Source organism: Drosophila bipectinata, chromosome XR (assembly GCF_030179905.1).
Source record: "Drosophila bipectinata strain 14024-0381.07 chromosome XR, DbipHiC1v2, whole genome shotgun sequence".
NCBI classification, from domain to species: domain Eukaryota; kingdom Metazoa; phylum Arthropoda; class Insecta; order Diptera; family Drosophilidae; genus Drosophila; species Drosophila bipectinata.
Genome location: NC_091735.1, coordinates 432,501 through 457,252, shown reverse-complemented (window position 1 = coordinate 457,252; position 24,752 = coordinate 432,501). Strand labels below are relative to the sequence as shown.

Below are 24,752 nucleotides of genomic sequence, written 5' to 3'. Positions count from 1 at the left end.
CGGCTTTCGGCAGGTTAACAGCCGAAATACGCTCAGCCTTCGAACACCGAGAATACTGTAGCGCTATTTTTCTAGACGTATCTTACGCTTTCGGTCGAGTTTGGCTTAATAGACTCATGCACAAAATTAAAACGTATTCGCCAACTTACACCCACAATCTACTGGAATCGAACCTCTAGAGTTTTCTCAGTGAGATGCAACGCAGCTACTTCCGGCGACTACATCATCGAAGCTGGAGTTCCACAAGGAAGCGCACTCGGACCGTATCTATATGTTTTGTATACTGCGGATATTCCTACAAATGCACAACTAATAACATCAACGTTCGCTGATGATACCGCTATGCTTAGGCGCTCCAGATGCCCAATACTGTTGCTTGCATTGGGCAGGTGACCCAACTGGCTTATCATCTAATAGTAGTGGAAAGGTGGCTGTCCGACTGGCGCATTAAAATAACTGAACAAAAGTGTAAGCATATAACGTTTACTCTTAAGAGACAAACATACTCTTCGCTTTCAATAAACGGTATGCAGATCCCTTAAGCTAACGAAGTAACGAACCTTGGCGTCCACCTTGACAGACGACTAACCTGGCGTAAGCACATCGAATGCAAGATGCATCTAAAACTGAAAGCTAGCAGCCTCTACTGGATCATGCGTTTTTTTGGCATTGCTCACTTTATCAGATGACCAGATCAGTTCCCGACAGGGCCGATGTGATACGTTACTCTCACAGCCTACTTACTGTTATTCATTACTATAAGTGCAGCCAACTCGAATGAGAATAATTCAATTAATTATTAAATACCCCTCTTAACATTCAGGGGGATGAAAAATACATTTATGGAACATTTATGTGGTAAAGGAGAAAAATTACGAAATAATGTAATTATATCATGATCGCTAATTTGATTACCCAATGCATTTTTTAAAGCTCCCTTAAAACTTTCAAATGAAACAAAAATATCAGTTTTTGCATCCAAGTCGTTACAAGATGGCACACAGGTACCAACAAAATCAGCCATGCGCGTCTTTAAGAAATTTGTAACTTTTTCCATAATAACAAGAACATTAGCATGACAAAATTCTTCGGGGTGATGTTCCATGTACATTAAAGTATATTCATCGGCAGAGACTATATGAAAAATGAAATCTTTTAGAGCCATAGTAAATCCAATAAAAAAGTTCCATGCCATGTAGTACTGTGGCTGTTTGCAGGAAAACTTTTCCTGCCCCGGTAGTTCTAGCCTTTTGCGTTTCATAAATTCACCGCCTAGAAATCCTGAAATGCGAACTGCAATCTCTTGAATTTGCAACGTGTCATCACACAAATAGTAACTTTTAACAAAACTTATAAAAGCAATTTGCTTTTACAGTTGATAACATCTTTGCACCAAAGCGTAAAACCACTAACCATACAGCATATAGACAACCCATTTCATACAACGAAAATGGACGCAAAAATTTCTTGCGACAGGCCCCAGCAGGCCCCAGAGCGGATTTCTTACGCTCATCGTTCGTTCATCTTACGCTCATTCTCTCATTAAATTTTTTCTGTTTCTCAGTCTCTAAACGGAGCGCGATGAAGAAGGTTGGCCTGCGCTTCGGTTGATCTTTGTATGTATGCGTGTCACACATTCACATACACGGGTGTTTGTGTGCGTACGATTTCGTTTCGAAGCCAGCGCACAAAATTTGGATTTTTCTTACTTTTCAGGCTTGCTACCCTAACAAAATTCGGGTATTCGTTATTTGATGAAATGACGAAAGAAATTTATTATTATTATACATTTATTATTTATTATACATTTTTAATTTATTTAGGAATTAGATTAAGTGTTAGTGGTAAAATGTTTTCTGCATATATATTTTTACGAATCATTAAAAATCAATATACTGCGAATGTGTCAGAGTATATTTCAGTCGGAGTCCATGCCTACTCTAACGATGGAATGATTTTTAGGGGAGGGTGAAGACACGAAAACAGCTGATGGACTTGTTTACCTTTTTTGTTTACAATTTTTCAGGCACTTGTTATTAATTTGGGTTATTGTGAAATGGAAAGGACGGTGTGTAAATACGGTAGTGACATTTTTATATTTATGTATATATTTTAAATTACACTGCAGATCATACAATAAGAATCCATATAAAAGCATAAAACCAATGTAAATATATATATATATATATATATATGTATATATCTGTAACAATTTAACTTTTTTAAAGCTCCAAAATATATAAGGAAATTATTAAATTAACGACAATAATTTAAGTTAATCTCACATTAAATTTAATTTAATAAAATTATTGTCGTTAACAAAAACTTAAAAGCAATCGGCGTTTTAAGTGACTCCGACTGAAATATACTCTGACACATTCTCAGTATATTGATTTTTAATGATTCGTAAAAATATATATGCAGAAAACATTTTACTACTAACACTTAATCTAATTCCTAAATAAATTAAAAATGTATAATAAATAATAAATGTATAATAATAATAAATTTCTTTCGTCATTTCATCAAATAACGAATACCCGAATTTTGTTAGGGTAGCAAGCCTGAAAAGTAAGAAAAATCCAAATTTTGTGCGCTGGCTTCGAAACGAAATCGTACGCACACAAACACCCGTGTATGTGAATGTGTGACACGCATACATACAAAGATCAACCGAAGCGCAGGCCAACCTTCTTCATCGCGCTCCGTTTAGAGACTGAGAAACAGAAAAAATTTAATGAGAGAATGAGCGTAAGATGAACGAACGATGAGCGTAAGAAATCCGCTCTGGGGCCTGCTGGGGCCTGTCGCAAGAAATGTTTGCGTCCATTTTCGTTGTATGAAATGGGTTGTCTATATGCTGTATGGTTAGTGGTAAAACGTAGCGATCAAACTTAATGAACTTTTTAAAATCAGATTTAGGCGGCTTCGGCTCGACGGATAAACAATTTCCCACTGAATCCTCATAGCTTCCCCATCCATTAAATGGAGGCAACAAACGTTCAGTGGACTTGTGTTCTGCGCAATCGTCAGATCTGTTGGGAATCGTTAACGGCGTAAAGTCTTGAATACCAAATCGCTTTCTAAAATATTTCCTAGTAAATGGATCAAGGTCAGTTATAACTACAGCTCGACCATAAACATTTATTACACTTCCAATTTGCAGATCACGCTCATTATAATAATGTATTTCATTGCTTCCCGTATTAGGAGGATCAGTGCAGTAGCGTACGTTACGCATATTCGTACCAAGAACATTTAGGAGTGTTTTTGGTGTTACCTGACCCGGGAGTAATAGTCCCTGAAATTCCTATAACTCAAATAGATTTAAAAATCAATATTCACAAAGTATACAATCTTTACTTACTCTTACTAATCGGCCACGTTTTAGGAAAACAGTCGGACCATCACGATTAGAATTTCGAATATGTGCTTCTTTTATTTCTATAGTATCATCAGCTAAATAGTAACATAGTTCTTACGTCACCAAATTCGGTTCGGTCATCCCAATATGCAAAAAATTTCAATACTTGTCGATCATATTTTAAAAATTGAGCAAACGGATGATTTTTTTCGTACTGCTTACAGATTGTGCCTGATGTCGGTTTTTTACCAATTCGGTTGGATCACTATATAAAAATATATTATTAGTAAGTTTTACCTTTTTAATTATCCACGAAGGAGTCAAATTTATTTAAATGGTATAATAATTATATGCAAGCGGTATTTCAACATTGCCAAAACTGCCTTAAAAGCTTGGACTCCACCAATTGAAGTAAAGTAGAGTTGTTTGAAGTAAAGAAGAGTTGCTTGCAGTTTTAGAGCATAGTTACCGAGCGTTGGTAACTATAATTGAGCATTTAATTTAGTTGCAAAACTCAAAACTTTTACTTATTAAAATATTCGTATATTTATTTATTTTTTTTATGACGGAAGGAATTCTAGAAAAAACCTACAATTAAATTTTCACATTGCAATGTACCGATGTATTAATATATGTATCAAAGATATACATAATTGGCTAGCCGTCCAGCTTAGCTCACAGAGTTTACGGATGCGTTCGAGTAAATTTGATTTGGCGCGACTGCCGGCGTCCAGTAATAATACAAATACCTTTTCTAAAACACTGTCTCCTTTCTACAGTATTTGAATGCCTTCGAGTACCCTGCTTCTATTACGCGGCTACAAAACGGTTTCTCAGCAGATCATCGGTGTTGCATTGCTTATGTTCACTCGTCCCCACCGTCAGCGGTGATCCTTCCGTCTCTCACCAGTCACCGTACTGGATTGATCGGCAAGATACCCTAGGACTGTGACGGGAAGAATGAGTCAGCTTGACGCCTAGGAGCCAGTTCGATTCGAAGCTTCTCTGTTCGGATCCGGCGCTCTCTTGCTTCCACCTAGGTTACGTCCTTTCACTTTCGCCGCTCTTTAAAACGAGTTGGACGTAACTGAATAAGGTTGAATAAATTTTAGGTAAGAAGTTCGAAATATCTCTTCGCTCGGTAAATAATAATAGGTGAATATAAGTGTTTTATGATCCCTTCTGGGAAGTTCTAGGAGAAGCCATTGACATGAGAATAGTACACCAAAGACTAGAGAACATAATCTTAGTTCCTTGTGCCGAACTTTATGACGTGGGTCACGTTGCCCATGTAAAGGATAATCACGAATCTTGCTGCGACAATCATATCATCCAAAGTGACTATATATAGGAACAATAGAAAAAAAAAAGAAGGAGCTCTGTCAGAATCAGTGTGTATAATTGGTAAAACTTAATAAATTATTTGAGTCTTCATTTTTGTTTGATTATTTTATGTATCCTATAGCTGCCATACAACCCTTCAGTACCATACCTCAAGGATTACTCAAGGAATCGTCTAGGTACTAGTATTGCCACCCGAGGAATCCTCTTGGTATGTTTCATACAAACCATCAAGGAATTTCCATAGAAGAGTTCCTAACATCGAGGAATTCGAACAACTCAAGGAATACTGCAGGATTCCTGCAGTTATTCGAAGAGCATTTCGAACTAAATACCCCAGGGAATCCCTGAGGTATACTCTGAGGAATCGTTGAGGAAATACCCCAGGGAATCCCTGAGGTATACTCTGAGGAATCGTTGAGGAAATACCCCAAGGAATCTCTGGGGTATACTCTAAGGAATCGTTGAGGAAATACCCCAAGGAATCCCTGGGGTATTCTCTGAAGAATCTTACAGGAAATAGGTGGGATTCATAAGGGATTCACTGAAGAACTGTAAGAACTGAAGAACTGAAGAACTGAACCCCCCCCCCCCCCCAACCCCCCCTTTCCAACCAAAATTATTATTTTATTAGAAATTTTATTAATATAAGAAATTATTAATTGTCATAATCTATAAATACAATTTATTTTACAAAGTTTATATACAAAGATTTATTCTACTTATTTTATTTATTTACTTATTTTAATTGTTTTTTTATTATTATTATTTTTGATGCCCGTCAAAGCGTGCCCCAACACTTTCTCAGCCGAGGTCCCCGGAACCACTTTGGATATACTATCTGTAAATAAAATAAATAGAAATTAGATATTGTTTACATTATTTGTAATTAAAATACATACCGATCAAAACTCCATAAAAATTTGGAAACGCCTTCAATCTCTTCTTCCCACTAACTCCGTCGATGTTATATTGCACGATCATTTCCTCAATTAAATAAATAAACAATAAATAGATAATAACATAATATGTACAAGCGGCTAATGCCGTTTAATAAATATATGTACATATGTACATATATAAATAAATTGCACTTACTCACCAGAATTAATTTTTAGTTGTTATTTAATTTAATTGGTCACTTAAACTTTTCTTCACAAACGCGTGTGCTTTTGGTGCAAATTGAACATCAAATGCAAAGAGATGGGGGGAGGCAAGACGAAACCGAAAATTGACAACCGATAATTCTGACGCGTGCCAGGGTATAGTCGACCAACGCAATGCCTTGTAATTAGAATCGCACAAGGAAAATAATCAAACATGAACATACCATATGATTAGATAAGAAAAATTTATGAAATATAATCTTAAATATATATAAATATTTCAACATATTTTAAAAAGGGTATTCTGACGTCGCTTCCATTCATTTGGTTTTCGACACCGATTTTTTTCTCTCCCTTCCCTCCATCTACATCTCTCTAATTGTCTCTCTGTCGCGTGCCTCTGCTCCGAAACTATGACGTAGAAGCTTCGAGAATCATCGTCGAAAACCGAAAGCAGGTAGAAGTTTCGTTTCCCCTTTCGTTTCGGACTTGAGTAAACGAAGCCCATGCAATTTGTTTTTGTTTTTCGAACATGTCGCCAGGAAACGTCGGGGTAAAGAATTTTGGTACTGAAGGGTACCTAAAGATCGGAAATGACCCCACTGTTTTAAATTTTGTATTCTAATAAATTGGCCGATTATCTCCAATATTTATATTATACATTTTTATTTTACTTGGATGAATACAGGTACAAACAAAATTAAATACAGAGCGAGCGACCCGAGTGTGCTCACGGTTAATTTAATTATATTTTTCCAAAATTTTATTTTTTTTATATCAAGTGATCATCTTTGTGGACGTCTTCATCTTTCTGTTCGTTAGTTTTTGTTGTAGCTGATGGTGGTAGTATCCGATCGTCGTTTACTTTAGTGCTATCATTGTTAATCCCAGTTGGCAAGTTAAGAGGTAGATTCAAGTAGTGCAGGAAACATGTAAAGTTAACTGACCGGCCTTTGTGTAAAAACGGAATTTTTGGGGACAGCTCGAAAGCGTGGTTTACTGGTGGCATATCGCAACCCTTACCATAAGAAACATCTAAAAAGTTCATCAGGTCACAAATTTCTGTCATTACAATCGTTTCGGTTTAAAATTGATAATATATTATCAATAAGTTCAGTTGAAAATGGCAATCGGCAACCGCGAAGCGTTGACCGCACTTTAGATTCTGGTAAGAAAGGCACATTTTTTGGGTTTATATGATGAAAATGTTCCATTAAATCATCCCGTTCATTCCATAAAGAACGCTTCAGTTCAAGGTGAGCAGCTGCTCGTACATTTGATCTGGTACATTTATGTGGTAAAGTTTGCTCAGCAGAAAAATGACGACATAGCGTAATTATCTCATGATCGCTTATTTGATTACCCAATGCATTTAATAAAGCTCCCTTAAAACTTTTAAATGAAACAAAAATATCAGTTTTTGCATCCAAGTCGTTACAAGATGGCACACAGGTACCAATAAAATCAGCCATGCGCGTCTTTAAGAAATTTGTAACTTTTTCCATAATAACAAGAACATTAGCATTAGGGATGTCGGAAATATATCAAAATATCGATATATCGATATATTTTCTCTTAAAAAAATATTATTATCGTGATATTTTTTGGGCAAAAATAGTCGATAATATTTTTGAGTTGGTGTTCTCCGATATTTGTTGCGAAAGAAAGGAAATGCAGGTTTACTTGAGTATGCCATTTTTTAGTTGGGAGACAAATCCGTTGGAATTCTGGAACTCACAAATTTCAACGATGCCGATGCTAGCGAAGGTTGCTTTAAGTTTTCTTATCACGCCTGGAAGTTCGGTTCCATCTGAACGGTTGGCTTCTGCCATTAAATGTATTGTCTGTGACTCCCGTAGTCGAATGACAGACCAGCATATAACCGAAAGAGTTTTTTTTAAATCATTGAAGAAAGATTTATTTTGTAATTAAGAGTAATTAAGAGCATTAAATAAGAGAATTAAGTAATTAGAATTATTAAGTACATATTCCATGAATTCCATGAAACTTTTTTTTTTTGTATAAAGTTTTTTTTATAAATAAATTTGAATACAATGTCCTGAATAATTTTGTTATTTTTTATTTCAAAGAACTTAAATAAAAGTTGCTTGAGAGTGGGTATAAATATTTGTTGTTTTTTCAATTCACTTTTTAAATAAAAAAATATGTCTTATTTGCAGTTCATGGCGGATAAAAACACATATTAAAACCTTTTTTTAAATTTAAAAATAACCTTTTTTCAAATTTAGCTGACTATAAAAAATATCGAAAATACTCGATATATCGATTTTTTTGGGTGATATTTCTGAATATTATCGATTGATATTTTTTTCACAGCAAATATCATCAATACGATATTTTTTCAAAAACCAACAACCCTAATTAGCATGACAAAGTTCTTCGGGGTGATGTTCCATGTACATTAAAGTATATTCATCGGCAGAGACTATATGAAAAATGAAATCTTTTAGGGCCATAGTAGATCCAATAAAAAAGTTCCATGCCATGTAGTACTGTGGCTGTTTGCAGGAAAACTTTTCCTGCCCCGGTAGCTCTAGCCTTTTGCGTTTCATAAATTCACCGCCTAGAAATCCTGAATTGCGAACTGCAATCTCTTGAATTTGCAACGTGTCATCACACAAATAGTAACTTATAACAAAAATTCTCTCGCAATTTGCTTTTACAGTTGATAACATCTTTGCACCAAAGCGTAAAACGTAGCGATCAAACTTAATGAACTTTTTAAAATCAGATTTAGGCGGCTTCGGCTCGACGGATAAACAATTTCCCACTGAATCCTCATAGCTTCCCCATCCATTAAATGGAGGCAACAAACGTTCAGTGGACTTGTGTTCTGCGCAATTGTCAGATCTGTTGGGAATCGTTAACGGCGTAAAGTCTTGAATACCAAATCGCTTTCTAAAAGTAATAGTAATAGTCCCTGAAATTTCTATAGCTCAAATAGATTTAAAAATCAATATTCACAAAGTATACAATCTTTACTTACTCTTACTAATCGGCCACGTTTTAGGAAAACAGTCGGCCCATCACGACCAGAATTTCGAATATGTGCTTCTTTTATTTCTATAGTATCATCAGCTAAATAGTAACATAGTTCTAACTTTCTTACGTCACCAAATTCGGTTCGGTCATCCCAATATGCAGAAAATTTCAATACTTGTCGATCATATTTTAAAAATTGAGCAAACGGATGATTTTTTTTCGTACTGCTTACAGATCGTGCCTGATGTCGGTTTTTTACCAATTCGGTTGGATCACTATATAAAAATATATTATTAGTAAGTTTTACCTTTTTAATTATCCACGAAGGAGTCAAATTTATTTAAATGGTATAATAACTGCCTTAAAAGCTTGGACTCCACCAATTGAAGTAAAGTAGAGTTGTTTGAAGTAAAGAAGAGTTGCTTGCAGTTTTAGAGCATAGTTACCGAGCGTTGGTAACTATAATTGAGCATTAAATTTAGTTGCAAAACTCAAAACATGTACTCATTAAAATATTCGTATATGTATTTATTTTTTTTATGACGGAAGGAATTCTAGAAAAAACCTACAATTAAATTTTCACATTGCAATGCACCGATGTATTAATATATGTAGCAAAGATATAATTGGCTAGCCGTCCAGCTTAGCTCACAGAGTTTACGGATGCGTTCGAGTAAATTTGATTTGGCGCGACTGCCGGCGTCCAGTAATAATACAAATACCTTTTCTAAAACACTGTCTCCTTTCTACAGTATTTGAATGCCTTCGAGTACCCTGCTTCTATTACGCGGCTACAAAACGGTTTCTCAGCAGATCATCGGTGTTGCATTGCTTATGTTCACTCGTCCCCACCGTCAGCGGTGATCCTTCCGTCTCTCACCAGTCACCGTACTGGATTGATCGGCAAGATACCCTAGGACTGTGACGGGAAGAATGAGTCAGCTTGACGCCTAGGAGCCAGTTCGATTCGAAGCTTCTCTGTTCGGATCCGGCGCTCTCTTGCTTCCACCTAGGTTACGTCCTTTCACTTTCGCCGGTCTTTAAAACGAGTTGGACGTAACTCCCCGAGCGCGGCGTTGCGTCCATCTTCACTATGATCTCCCATCACGCCTTCTTACCCAACCGGGTGTAGATAGGTGTGACATACAGGTTCTTTCTCACGGTGCTCTACTTTCCTCGGTCCTTTGTCAATCAAAGCTCCAACACGTGGAGTAATAACACCAATACCTCATTGAGAACGCTGTCGAATTAGTGGCGCAGCAGCGAAAAAAAGTTTATTGTTTCTCTGTGTGGGTTGAATAAATTTTAGGTAAGAAGTTCGAAATATCTCTTCGCTCGGTAAATAATAATAGGTGAATATAAGTGTTTTATGATCCCTTCTGGGAAATTCTAGGAGAAGCCATTGACGGGAGAATAGTACACCAGAGACTAGAGAACATAATCTTAGTTCCGTGTGCCGAACTTTATGACGTGGGTCACGTTGCCCATGTAAAGGATAATCACGAATCTTGCTGCGACAATCATATCATCCAAAGTGACTATATATAGGAACAATAGAACAAAAAAAGAAGGAGCTCTGTCAGAATCAGTGTGTATAATTGGTAAAACTTAATAAATTATTTGAGTCTTCATTTTTGTTTGATTATTTTATGTATCCTATAGCTGCCATACAACCTAAAGATCGGAAATGACCCCACTGTTTTAAATTTTGTATTCTAATAAATTGGCCGATTATCTCCAATATTTGTTATAAAGGGTGTATCGAAAGGTATATACATTTTGGCTCCGCCCGAAGTTATCTTTCCGAAGTTATCTTTGGATTTGCTTGGGTCTAGAGGCCAGCTCGAAATTAATTTTTGAAGATTGCTTTTGAAAGATTTTATTATTGAAAGTTCTTAGAAAAATTTTTAGATTATTATACATTTTTATTTTACTTGGATGAATACAGGTACAAACAAAATTAAATACAGAGCGAGCGACCCGAGTGTGCTCACGGTTAATTTAATTATATTTTTCCAAAATTTTATTTCTTTATATCAAGTGATCATCTTTGTGGACGTCTTCATCTTTCTGTTCGTTAGTTTTTGTTGTAGCTGATGGTGGTAGTATCCGATCGTCGTTTACTTTAGTGCTATCATTGTTAATCCCAGTTGGCAAGTTAAGAGGTAGATTCAAGTAGTGCAGGAAACATGTAAAGTTAACTGACCGGCCTTTGTGTAAAAACGGAATTTTTGGGGACAGCTCGAAAGCGTGGTTTACTGGTGGCATATCGCAACCCTTACCATAAGAAACATCTAAAAAGTTCATCAGGTCACAAATTTCTGTCATTACAATCGTTTCGGTTTAAAATTGATAATATATTATCAATAAGTTCAGTTGAAAATGGCAATCGGCAACCGCGAAGCGTTGACCGCACTTTAGATTCTGGTAAGAAAGGCACATTTTTTGGGCTTATATAATGAAAATGTTCCATTAAATCATCCCGTTCATTCCATAAAGAACGCTTCAGTTCAAGGTGAGCAGCTGCTCGTACATTTGATCTGGTACATTTATGTGGTAAAGTTTGCTCAGCAGAAAAATGACGACATAGCGTAATTATCTCATGATCGCTTATTTGATTACCCAATGCATTTATTAAAGCTCCCTTAAAACTTTTAAATGAAACAAAAATATCAGTTTTTGCATCCAAGTCGTTACAAGATGGCACACAGGTACCAATAAAATCAGCCATGCGCGTCTTTAAGAAATTTGTAACTTTTTCCATAATAACAAGAACATTAGCATGACAAAGTTCTTCGGGGTGATGTTCCATGTACATTAAAGTATATTCATCGGCAGAGACTATATGAAAAATGAAATCTTTTAGGGCCATAGTAGATCCAATAAAAAAGTTCCATGCCATGTAGTACTGTGGCTGTTTGCAGGAAAACTTTTCCTGCCCCGGTAGCTCTAGCCTTTTGCGTTTCATAAATTCACCGCCTAGAAATCCTGAATTGCGAACTGCAATCTCTTGAATTTGCAACGTGTCATCACACAAATAGTAACTTATAACAAAAATTCTCTCGCAATTTGCTTTTACAGTTGATAACATCTTTGCACCAAAGCGTAAAACGTAGCGATCAAACTTAATGAACTTTTTAAAATCAGATTTAGGCGGCTTCGGCTCGACGGATAAACAATTTCCCACTGAATCCTCATAGCTTCCCCATCCATTAAATGGAGGCAACAAACGTTCAGTGGACTTGTGTTCTGCGCAATCGTCAGATCTGTTGGGAATCGTTAACGGCGTAAAGTCTTGAATACCAAATCGCTTTCTAAAAGTAATAGTAATAGTCCCTGAAATTTCTATAGCTCAAATAGATTTAAAAATCAATATTCACAAAGTATACAATCTTTACTTACTCTTACTAATCGGCCACGTTTTAGGAAAACAGTCGGCCCATCACGACCAGAATTTCGAATATGTGCTTCTTTTATTTCTATAGTATCATCAGCTAAATAGTAACATAGTTCTAACTTTCTTACGTCACCAAATTCGGTTCGGTCATCCCAATATGCAGAAAATTTCAATACTTGTCGATCATATTTTAAAAATTGAGCAAACGGATGATTTTTTTTCGTACTGCTTACAGATCGTGCCTGATGTCGGTTTTTTACCAATTCGGTTGGATCACTATATAAAAATATATTATTAGTAAGTTTTACCTTTTTAATTATCCACGAAGGAGTCAAATTTATTTAAATGGTATAATAACTGCCTTAAAAGCTTGGACTCCACCAATTGAAGTAAAGTAGAGTTGTTTGAAGTAAAGAAGAGTTGCTTGCAGTTTTAGAGCATAGTTACCGAGCGTTGGTAACTATAATTGAGCATTAAATTTAGTTGCAAAACTCAAAACATGTACTCATTAAAATATTCGTATATGTATTTATTTTTTTTATGACGGAAGGAATTCTAGAAAAAACCTACAATTAAATTTTCACATTGCAATGCACCGATGTATTAATATATGTAGCAAAGATATAATTGGCTAGCCGTCCAGCTTAGCTCACAGAGTTTACGGATGCGTTCGAGTAAATTTGATTTGGCGCGACTGCCGGCGTCCAGTAATAATACAAATACCTTTTCTAAAACACTGTCTCCTTTCTACAGTATTTGAATGCCTTCGAGTACCCTGCTTCTATTACGCGGCTACAAAACGGTTTCTCAGCAGATCATCGGTGTTGCATTGCTTATGTTCACTCGTCCCCACCGTCAGCGGTGATCCTTCCGTCTCTCACCAGTCACCGTACTGGATTGATCGGCAAGATACCCTAGGACTGTGACGGGAAGAATGAGTCAGCTTGACGCCTAGGAGCCAGTTCGATTCGAAGCTTCTCTGTTCGGATCCGGCGCTCTCTTGCTTCCACCTAGGTTACGTCCTTTCACTTTCGCCGGTCTTTAAAACGAGTTGGACGTAACTCCCCGAGCGCGGCGTTGCGTCCATCTTCACTATGATCTCCCATCACGCCTTCTTACCCAACCGGGTGTAGATAGGTGTGACATACAGGTTCTTTCTCACGGTGCTCTACTTTCCTCGGTCCTTTGTCAATCAAAGCTCCAACACGTGGAGTAATAACACCAATACGTACCTCATTGAGAACGCTGTCGAATTAGTGGCGCAGCAGCGAAAAAAAGTTTATTGTTTCTCTGTGTGGGTTGAATAAATTTTAGGTAAGAAGTTCGAAATATCTCTTCGCTCGGTAAATAATAATAGGTGAATATAAGTGTTTTATGATCCCTTCTGGGAAGTTCTAGGAGAAGCCATTGACGGGAGAATAGTACACCAGAGACTAGAGAACATAATCTTAGTTCCGTGTGCCGAACTTTATGACGTGGGTCACGTTGCCCATGTAAAGGATAATCACGAATCTTGCTGCGACAATCATATCATCCAAAGTGACTATATATAGGAACAATAGAACAAAAAAAGAAGGAGCTCTGTCAGAATCAGTGTGTATAATTGGTAAAACTTAATAAATTATTTGAGTCTTCATTTTTGTTTGATTATTTTATGTATCCTATATCTGCCATACAACCTAAAGATCGGAAATGACCCCACTGTTTTAAATTTTGTATTCTAATAAATTGGCCGATTATCTCCAATATTTGTTATAAAGGGTGTATCGAAAGGTATATACATTTTGGCTCCGCCCGAAGTTATCTTTCCGAAGTTATCTTTGGATTTGCTTGGGTCTAGAGGCCAGCTCGAAATTAATTTTTGAAGATTGCTTTTGAAAGATTTTATTATTGAAAGTTCTTAGAAAAATTTTTAGATTATTATACATTTTTATTTTACTTGGATGAATACAGGTACAAACAAAATTAAATACAGAGCGAGCGACCCGAGTGTGCTCACGGTTAATTTAATTATATTTTTCCAAAATTTTATTTCTTTATATCAAGTGATCATCTTTGTGGACGTCTTCATCTTTCTGTTCGTTAGTTTTTGTTGTAGCTGATGGTGGTAGTATCCGATCGTCGTTTACTTTAGTGCTATCATTGTTAATCCCAGTTGGCAAGTTAAGAGGTAGATTCAAGTAGTGCAGGAAACATGTAAAGTTAACTGACCGGCCTTTGTGTAAAAACGGAATTTTTGGGCACAGCTCGAAAGCGTGGTTTACTGGTGGCATATCGCAACCCTTACCACAAGAAACATCTAAAAAGTTCATCAAGTCACAAATTTCTATGTCATTACAATCGTTTCGGTTTAAAATTGATAATATATTATCAATAAGTTCAGTTGAAAATGGCAATCGGCAACCGCGAAGCGTTGACCGCACTTTAGATTCTGGTAAGAAAGGCAAATTTTTTGGGTTTATATGATGAAAATGTTCCATTAAATCATCCCGTGCATTCCATAAAGAACGCTTCAGTTCAAGGTGAGCAGCTGCTCGTACATTTGATCTGGTACATTTATGTGGTAAAGTTTGCTCAGCAGAAAAATGACGACATAGCGTAATTATCTCATGATCGCTTATTTGATTACCCAATGCATTTATTAAAGCTCCCTTAAAACTTTCAAATGAAACAAAAATATCAGTTTTTGCATCCAAGTCGTTACAAGATGGCACACAGGTACCAATAAAATCAGCCATGCGCGTCTTTAAGAAATTTGTAACTTTTTCCATAATAACAAGAACATTAGCATGACAAAATTCTTCGGGGTGATGTTCCATGTACATTAAAGTATATTCATCGGCAGAGACTATATGAAAAATGAAATCTTTTAGGGCCATAGTAGATCCAATAAAAAAGTTCCATGCCATGTAGTACTGTGGCTGTTTGCAGGAAAACTTTTCCTGCCCCGGTAGCTCTAGCCTTTTGCGTTTCATAAATTCACCGCCTAGAAATCCTGAATTGCGAACTGCAATCTCTTGAATTTGCAACGTGTCATCACACAAATAGTAACTTATAACAAAAATTCTCTCGCAATTTGCTTTTACAGTTGATAACATCTTTGCACCAAAGCGTAAAACGTAGCGATCAAACTTAATGAACTTTTTAAAATCAGATTTAGGCGGCTTCGGCTCGACGGATAAACAATTTCCCACTGAATCCTCATAGCTTCCCCATCCATTAAATGGAGGCAACAAACGTTCAGTGGACTTGTGTTCTGCGCAATCGTCAGATCTGTTGGGAATCGTTAACGGCGTAAAGTCTTGAATACCAAATCGCTTTCTAAAATATTTCCTAGTATATGGATCAAGGTCAGTTATAACTACAGCTCGACCATAAACATTTATTACACTTCCAATTTGCAGATCACGCTCATTATAATAATGTATTTCCTTGTTTCCCGTATTAAGAGGATCAATGCAGTAGCGTACGTTACGCATATTCGTACCAAGAACATTTAGGAGTGTTTTTGGTGTTACCTGACCCGGGAGTAATAGTCCCTGAAATTCCTATAACTCAAATAGATTTAAAAATCAATATTCACAAAGTATACAATCTTTACTTACTCTTACTAATCGGCCACGTTTTAGGAAAACAGTCGGCCCATCACGACCAGAATTTCGAATATGTGCTTCTTTTATTTCTATAGTATCATCAGCTAAATAGTAACATAGTTCTAACTTTCTTACGTCACCAAATTCGGTTCGGTCATCCCAATATGCAGAAAATTTCAATACTTGTCGATCATATTTTAAAAATTGAGCAAACGGATGATTTTTTTTCGTACTGCTTACAGATCGTGCCTGATGTCGGTTTTTTACCAATTCGGTTGGATCACTATATAAAAATATATTATTAGTAAGTTTTACCTTTTTAATTATCCACGAAGGAGTCAAATTTATTTAAATGGTATAATTAAATGTAAGCGGTATTTCAACATTGTTAAAACTGCCTTAAAAGCTTGGACTCCACCAATTGAAGTAAAGTAGAGTTGTTTGAAGTAAAGAAGAGTTGCTTGCAGTTTTAGAGCATAGTTACCGAGCGTTGGTAACTATAATTGAGCATTTAATTTAGTTGCAAAACTCAAAAAATGTACTTATTAAAATATTCGTATATGTATTTATTTTTTTTTATGACGGAAGGAATTCTAGAAAAAACCTACAATTAAATTTTCACATTGCAATGCACCGATGTATTAATATATGTAGCAAAGATATACATAATTGGCTAGCCGTCCAGCTTAGCTCACAGAGTTTACGGATGCGTTCGAGTAAATTTGATTTGGCGCGACTGCCGGCGTCCAGTAATAATACAAATACCTTTTCTAAAACACTGTCTCCTTTCTACAGCATTTGAATGCCTTCGAGTAGCCTGCTTCTATTACGCGGCTACAAAACGGTTTCTCAGCAGATCATCGGTGTTGCATTGCTTATGTTCACTCGTCCCCACCGTCAGCGGTGACCCTTCCGTCTCTCACCAGTCGCCGTACTGGGTTGATCGGCAAGATACCCTACGACTGTGAAAGGAAGAATAAGTCAGTTTGGCGCCCAGGAGCCGGTTCGATTCGAAGCTTCTCCGTTCGGAGCCAGCGCCCTTTTGTGCCGTTTCTCCGGCACTGGTCTTCCGCTCTCTTGCTTCCACCTAGGTTACGTCCTTTCACTTTCACTGGTCTTTAATTCGGGTTGATCGCCAAGAGGCGAAAATTCGAAAAAAAAGGCGAGAAGGAGGCAAAACACCTCGCAGGAAGTCGACGGTGTCCGCACTCCAATGGATCTGTAAAAGATAGGGCAGGATGCAAGTGATCCAGCTCAATCTGAATCACTGTAGAGCGGCGCAGGACCGTCTGCGACGCACCGTAGGCGAGATGAATGCCGACAAAGCCATTCTCAGTGAGCCGTACAGCGTCGGTCCAGGCGAGGAGTGGTCGACCAACAACCAGGGCAAGGCAGCCATCTGGATCTGGAAAGGTTCCGCGGAAGGGCCAAGGCAAGTGAGGAGAGGTAAGGGTTCGTGAGAATCCAGTGGGGAGGTATATGGGTGTATAGCTGCTACCTAGCCCCAAGCCTCTCCGTCGATGCTTACTACAAGGCTCTAGGAGCTAGCAGTAGATGCCAGAGGCAAACACCCAGTGCTAATTGCGGGTGATTTTAACGCCAACACGAATGCTAGAGGCAAAGCCTTGCTGGAGATCCTACAATAGAACAGGCGCCAGTTCCATTATTGACCTGACCTTCGTCAGCAGTAGTTTGGCACAGACCTCAAAGTGGAGAATCGCCGACATCTACACGGCCAGTGACCACGAGGCCATACTCTGCTCGCTCGGAATCAGCCGGGCGACCTCGCGCCTTCCCCCCCTGCGGCAAGGCGTATCGACAAGACACGCTAGACGTCCAACAACTGGCAAACCACGTGCGGAGGGCTCAGCTCGATCTCCACACTACAGCAAACGACTCGGTGGCTGCGCTTGCTACGGCCCTACGGCGCGCTCGCTCGGCATCACAAACCAGCTCTGTGGTGGAGAAGCCATATCTCGGCTCTTCGTAAGGAGTGCCTAAGGGCTAGAATATCCCTGCAGCGACCTCGAGGCACTGACGCGCAGGAGCAAAAGACGCCTTGAATTCAAGGCAGCGAGGAAAACGCTGAAAAAAGGCCATACGGGACAGTAAGCGCGAGCTGTTCCTCAAGCTATGCGACGAGGCGGAACACGACCTATGGGGACAGGCGTATAAAATCGTCAGACCCGGTCGCACTGAGCGCCATAATAGACGTCCTATTCCCAAGCTGTCAAGGAGAAGGAACACGCCCGGCTATTGAGGACTTCGAAGAAGAGTCAGTGGAAGCGGTCACAGCAGAGGAGGTGCTAGCGGCCGCACGAAATCTAGCCCCCAACAAAGCTCCCGGCCCGGACGCGGTGCCAAGCCGAGCGCTCAAGGTGGCCCTGGACCTACGAAGAGATTCAAAACTCTGTAAGGATGTACTTCATCGAGAAGCACTATCCACTGGATCCTCTCTGCAAGGTCACGCTCCAGTCTGCACTGGATAAACTGCAGCACTACATGAAGGTGACGTCTCGCCATGGGCTGGTAGAGAGGCTGAAGAGCCTGTCGTAGCAGCTGGGGCTCAAGTTCATGGAGGATCAACAGATGCTGTTCATCTTAACAGACATGTTCTACGTGGAGATCATATTGGATGCAGCAGGCAGCCTACTGGACGTTAAGGTGCATCACGAGTGCAAGATCGAACAGCAGTCTAGTGAGCTGCTGGCCTGCCTGAAAGCTGGCGACTTTGCATACATATACATATACATATACATATACATATACATATACATATACATATACAAGTCGGGGGCGTCTTTCGGATGGTATAACGCGGTCAGATTTATTCGGCTGCTTACATGAGATTAATTGCTTAAAAACTAGTACAAAAAGTAATAGAAAAACTACGATCGACGACGGCCGGCGAAGGAGCGAGAGCGCAAAGAGGGGCGAGCGCGGATGCGCTCTTCAGCGCGGGTGCGCTCTTCAGTGCTGGTGCGCTCTTCAGCGCGGGTGCGCTCTTAAAGTTGCGGCACACCGGCCCCTCACGTAAACATCCTCCCCCCCTTGCAATCGCTCGGGTTGCAACATATCCCTCGTCGCTAGCTATGCGTCACTGCAGCTAGAGGGCGTACATGGTCGATGAAGGCCCCCGTGTCGAAAATCCGGGTCCCGATGTTGCCGCTGTTCCGTCTCAGCAGCGACGATAGGGTGGGCGCAGCTAGCGCGTCCTGCGGGGGCCCTCGAGGAGAGGCGGAAAGTTGCCTAGGCGCGGATGACGCGGGCGGAAGAGCGGTGGACGGCACCCGATGAGTGGCGGACGAAAGCAGTGGAGCGCTTGACGACTGCCAGCCAGTGGCGGAAGAATGCCGAGGAGTTGCCGACGAGCGCCGGGAAGTCGATGGCCGTGGATCGGCTTGTGAGTGCCGGAAAATGGCGGACGCAGGGCGAGAAGCACCCGAACCGCGCCGGGAGTTGGCGGATGACGGCCGACGAGAGAGCGAGACACCAGGTGTACTGTCTCCCGTGGGCGGTGACCGGTGCTCCTTGGTCCCGGGGTGCAGCAGCGTGTGGTGATCCTGACCACACGTCTTACAGCCGTCCCCACGCCGACAGGATCCGTCGGAGTGCTCGTGGGCCAGGCAGCTCGAGCAATAGCGGTTCACGAGAACCACTCGGAGCCGCTCCTCGGCACTAAGGCGTAGGAAGCGCCGACACTTCTTCAACGGATGACTCCCATTGCAGACTCGGCATCGGTAGGATAGTGTACCTCGAGTACATCTGCTTTCCAGTGACGGGGCGTTGCGTGGGCGTGGCGACATCGTGCTGAATATGACCTTGGAATCTAGAATTAGACCCGGATCAGTCGGATCATCAGCTGATTGCCACCGTGCAGCGTGATGCGATGTGTAAATCGAAGAAGGAGTCGTAACAGAATTATGCTCGCATCCGGAATCGAAACCCTGAACCAGTGAGTCACCGAGGCTGCGGGCAACTCTGGCCAAAAAAACAGACACGCTGCGGGGGTTGGCTGGAGATAATGGGCCTGTCAGCACCCATCCGAAAATGGTCTCCTGACCGAGAAGCGACCCGCAGATATTAGCCTTGGAATTACCGAGGAGAATGGACGGAAGAATGTCAGCTCCTAATAACACATCGACTTGGGAGCTCTCAAAGAAGTTTGGGTCCGCCAGGGTAATATTGGGCAGCCCCTTGAGACGATCTCGCGAAATCGGATATGATGGCAGATTTCCTGCCAACTGCGGAAGAACGTAAGCCGCAGTCTCTAATTGTAGCCCGGGTCTTGACGGCGACCGAATAGAGAAATGGCACAATTTAGTAGACTGCGCGGAAATGGTTTGATTAAGGCCGGAAACTTGGGCTTGAATCGTCTTGAAGGGAGGCTTGACGAGGTTGAACAGTCGTTCCGTTATGAACGTCGCTTCGGAGCCTGAGTCTATCAGTGCTCGTGCTTGGACGGTGCACCCCAAATGGCACACGTTGATAAGGGCCGTGCCCAGTAGGACGGCTCCTGACCCGGAAGCGAAACACACCTGCACATTCGACTGATCCTCGGGGCCGTTTGTTGACGTAGGCGGACTTGGAGCGGTAAGCTGCGTAGGCGGACTTGGAGCGGTTGCGAATGGATTGCCGCGGTGCAAGAGGGTGTGGTGTCTGCTGTGGCATGTGGAGCAGGTATGGGCGCTCGTGCAGTCTCGCTGCTGGTGCCCTCGGGCAAAACAGTTTAAACATAACTGCTTCCTCCTTATGTAGTCAGAGCGCCCATTTACATCCATTTCTAGGAAACGCGGACATAAGCGAATGGGGTGGTCCTCCCTCGAACAGAGATCGCAGCCCTTTTGGCCCGGAACCACTCTAGTCTCGTATGAAGTGAGCCTCCGAGCAGGGGCAGTAGGAAGTCCCGACCTTGGCGGAAATTGCACGGAGCCACTAGGCCTGACGTCGTCGATGGCCTCCAAAATGCGATGGCGCTCTGTCAGGAAGTTATCTAATTCCTTCCATGTTGGAATCTCGGCCTTATTATGTACGGATTGCTCCCACATAGAAAGTGTGACCTTGGGGAGCTTTGACGAAATCATAAATACAAGGAGACAGTCCCAAGCCTCAACATTAACGGAGGACATTTCTAGGGCTGTCAAACAACTCTGAATGGTAGCTTGCAGCTCCTTCAGCGCGACGCCGGACTCTTGAGAAATAGCCTGGATGTTGAAAAGGATCTTCAACTGGCTGTTGACCAATAGCCGCCGGTTCTCAAAGCGGTCTGTGAGGCTTTGCCATGCGGCGACAAAGCCCTCATGGGTAAGCGGAGCCTTAGAAACAATGGCGTGGGCGTCACCACTTGTCTTGGACAATAAGTGGAACAACTTCTCTACCGGGGTGAGCCGCGAGTTTTGGATGTAAATGGCCGTAAACAAGTCTCTGAAGGTGGGCCACCGAAGATAATCACCCGCGAAGACCTCGGTATCCACCGGAGGTAACCGGCAGCCTGTAGGCGCGGGCGTGTGGACATTGACGGGAGCCTGAGTGGATTGGGAAGCAATTTTCTCCCGAAGCTGGGCAATACATCTCGAATAGACGGAGTAACAGTAGCTGTACTTCGCTTCCAGCACTGTCGAGGCGGCCGCATTGTCGTCGGACACGGCTAGCAAATCGGAGCAGCTCTCATAGCTCTTCTCCACCTTCTCCCATAGTGCCTGAATTTGGTCCCGATGAACTTCGCACATGTATTGGGAGCCTATTTCCGTTTCTGGGGCGCCCGGAGTACTTATGTTAGCCTCAAATTGGATAATTCGATCTGTTGTGGCGATGAACTTTTTCAACGCCACTTCGACCGCACTTGGAGCCATTTTTGCGACGGAGTGAGTCTGCCTTTGTGAAGGACCGGGGGTTGTATTGACGGATTCGTCACTCCTTGCCCTTGGACTGACACTGGTAGCCTTAGGCTTCAAAAGAGGCGTCCGCGGAGATGCGGATTGAGATCTGTCCAAACGGATGGCTGGGATCGAACGCGGCTTTTTGTCGTCTCCCGTGGGCATTCTCAGAGTCCAATTCGCTGATCAGCGCTTGTCGACTGACTCGCGCAACAGGTGCCCCGTACGAAGTGGTGGCCGGTCGCACTAATGTGATGAGAACGGTGAGATCGCGGATGAAAGGCAATTACAAGGAGCAAGTGCGAACTAGTGGCGCCGATGTGGAAAGGAAAGTCGTGTGCGGCACAATTCGAATGTGGAAAGAAAAACTTCAGGCACCAGAAAAAACCCAAAAGGAGACGAGGTTTGTTCGGATTGTAGGCGGATGTTGCCTGATGCGGAGTAGAAGCAGAGTTGGAGGCACGAAAAAATGGAAAAAGTACCGGAAAATTCGTGCTTGTTCGGAAAAAAATGATGACGGTCTATATATGTACATGTATATTTCGCCTTGTGTGGTTCGTACTGAATTTAATATATACTGAGAGATTAAATTCTTAACTATTTTCGAATTTGCGGAGCCGGAAGGTGGACTTAACTTTGGCTTGAATTTAACACACAAAGATATAAATAATTAATTTTTGGCTAACTGTCGGATTTAAATATGATGGAGCCAGAGGGGTGGAGTGGAAAATCTTAATTTTTAATCAATTGAGGTTAATTATCACGAAACTGGAACGGTGGAATTGAAACCTAAATATTTGATTAATTGAATTTAATTAACACGAAGCCGGGAAGATGGAATTAAAAACCGCGGCTCTATTCGGACAGAAGGTGGATAATTAAATTAATTAATTATAATTTTCCGATAGTTAAATCTTCGACTTTAATTATTGAGTGGCCGGAAAGGTGAATTAAACCCTGGCCCTTTGCTCGAACGGACAATAAGAATTAAATAAATTTTCGTAGTTATAATTATAAATACACAAATTTATAATTAATTGATTTTTTAATCTATTTTGTTATGCAGCCGGTTATGCCGTCGGCACCCTGTACGTACCTCAAAGAAAAATAAACAGAACCGAAAAACACAACACGGCTAGGTCGAGAATTTAAGCGACACAATCACGGATTTGTAGTGAAATGGCGGTTTATAATTGTTGGTTTTAGAAAATGTAAAATATTTTGTAAATTTTATCGGCTATATATTTCCTGAAATTGGAGGCAGAAAATATTTGGAAATTATGTGGACATGCATGCAAGTAGGGCAAGGGCATGTGGGGCATATGATGGTACAGTAGAACTTCGATAAGTGGACTGTATATGTTAAATTTTATCGGTTATATATTTCCTGGAATTGAAGGCAGAAAATATATGGACATGCATGCAGGTACGGATATATGTAAGGGCATGTGGGCATATGTTGGCACAGTGGAGCTTTGATAAGTGGACTGTATAATTGGGGGAACAGAAAAGTTATGTGGTGTAAAAAATGACACTGATTGAGGAAGATAAAAACAAATATTACGACAGCGGCGGACTGTTCGGTGAATTTGGAATTTCCGGAACTAATTCACACCGGTGGCCAATATTAATTATGCCTTCTTTTTGTCACCACACAATTTCACTGTTCACTTGCGATTTTTTTCGCGGATTAATTCCACCAAAAAAAAATATGTATGTGCGTATGTATGCATGCGGATTCACATATGCCTCGACCGTTGGCAAGCGAATGAATAACGGAGAGGCCGAACACGGCAAGGAATATGGGCAGCACACAAAACGGAGACTGATAGAAAAATTTGCCGAATTTTAAGATTATTATAGATTATTACAAAACCTCAACCTGCCGTTGTGTCGGAAAACTCGGACTTGGAGTTGACACGGAGGGAAAAACAATCTTGCAGCAGTGTGAACGAAATTTAATGTTCGGATCACTGCTGAAGACCGGCAGAGAGATGGGGACGGAAAAATGTACTTATCTTTTGGCGGAACAATGCCAAGAACTGCTGGCAGAAGAAAATCCAGTAATTATCCGGCTCGAAGGACCAATGTTTGTAGGGGGGCGTTGGTTCCGCAAAAGATTCCAGGATTAGGGATGAAATGATAAGTCGGGGGCGTCTTTCGGATGGTATAACGCGGTCAGATTTATTCGGCTGCTTACATGAGATTAATTGATTAAAAACTAGTACAAAAAGTAATAGAAAAACTACGATCGACGACGGCCGGCGAAGGAGCGAGAGCGCAAAGAGGGGCGAGCGCGGATGCGCTCTTCAGCGCGGGTGCGCTCTTCAGTGCTGGTGCGCTCTTCAGCGCGGGTGCGCTCTTAAAGTTGCGGCACACCGGCCCCTCACGTAAACATATACATATACATATACATATACATATACATATACATATACATATACATATACATATACATATACATATACATATACATATACATATACATATACATATACATATACATATACATATACATATACATATACATATACATATACATATACATATACATATACATATACATATACATATACATATACATATACATATACATATACATATACATATACATATACATATACATATACATATACATATACATATACATATACATATACATATAGATATACATATACATATACATATACATATACATATACATATACATATACATATACATATACATATACATATACATATACATATACATATACATATACATATACATATACATATACATATACATATACATATACATATACATATACATATACATATACATATACATATACATATACATATACAGATACATATACAGATACATATAGAGATACATGTACATATACGTAGACCTATACATATACATATACATATACATATACCTATACATATAGACATACATATACATATACAGATACATATACATATACATATACATATACATATACATATACATATACATATACATATACATATACATATACATATACATATACATATACATATACATATACATATACATATACATAT

At 40.3% G+C, this 24,752-nt stretch overlaps 1 protein-coding gene, 1 long non-coding RNA gene and 3 pseudogenes across 2 annotated transcripts in view; all 5 read right to left on the bottom strand.

Annotated features, from left to right (window-relative positions):
- Positions 1-799: 799 nt before the first annotated feature.
- On the bottom strand, positions 800-4,854 carry LOC122321376 (EF-hand domain-containing family member C2-like; annotated as a pseudogene).
- A 616-nt stretch (positions 4,855-5,470) lies between these two features.
- LOC138927742 (uncharacterized) lies at positions 5,471-6,004 on the bottom strand. The gene is made up of 3 exons (XR_011444204.1): positions 5,808-6,004; positions 5,608-5,692; positions 5,471-5,546 (listed from the first exon to the last, which is right to left on the bottom strand). It is a non-coding gene; the product is annotated as an uncharacterized lncRNA (long non-coding RNA).
- Positions 6,005-6,489: 485 nt separating this feature from the next.
- Positions 6,490-7,331, bottom strand: LOC108131160 (uncharacterized; annotated as a pseudogene).
- A 3,394-nt stretch (positions 7,332-10,725) lies between these two features.
- LOC122321377 (EF-hand domain-containing family member C2-like) lies at positions 10,726-13,298 on the bottom strand (annotated as a pseudogene).
- Positions 13,299-14,237: 939 nt separating this feature from the next.
- Positions 14,238-24,752, bottom strand: part of LOC108128205 (EF-hand domain-containing family member C2-like) — a 249,911-nt gene continuing 239,396 nt past the window's right edge. The window contains exons 3-4 of the mRNA XM_070283177.1: positions 15,817-16,087; positions 14,238-15,759 (exon numbers count right to left, since the gene is read on the bottom strand). Of these exons, the coding sequence (XP_070139278.1) occupies positions 14,248-15,759; positions 15,817-16,087 (1,783 nt within the window). The 3' untranslated portion in view covers positions 14,238-14,247. The remainder of the gene's footprint in view (positions 15,760-15,816; positions 16,088-24,752) is intronic.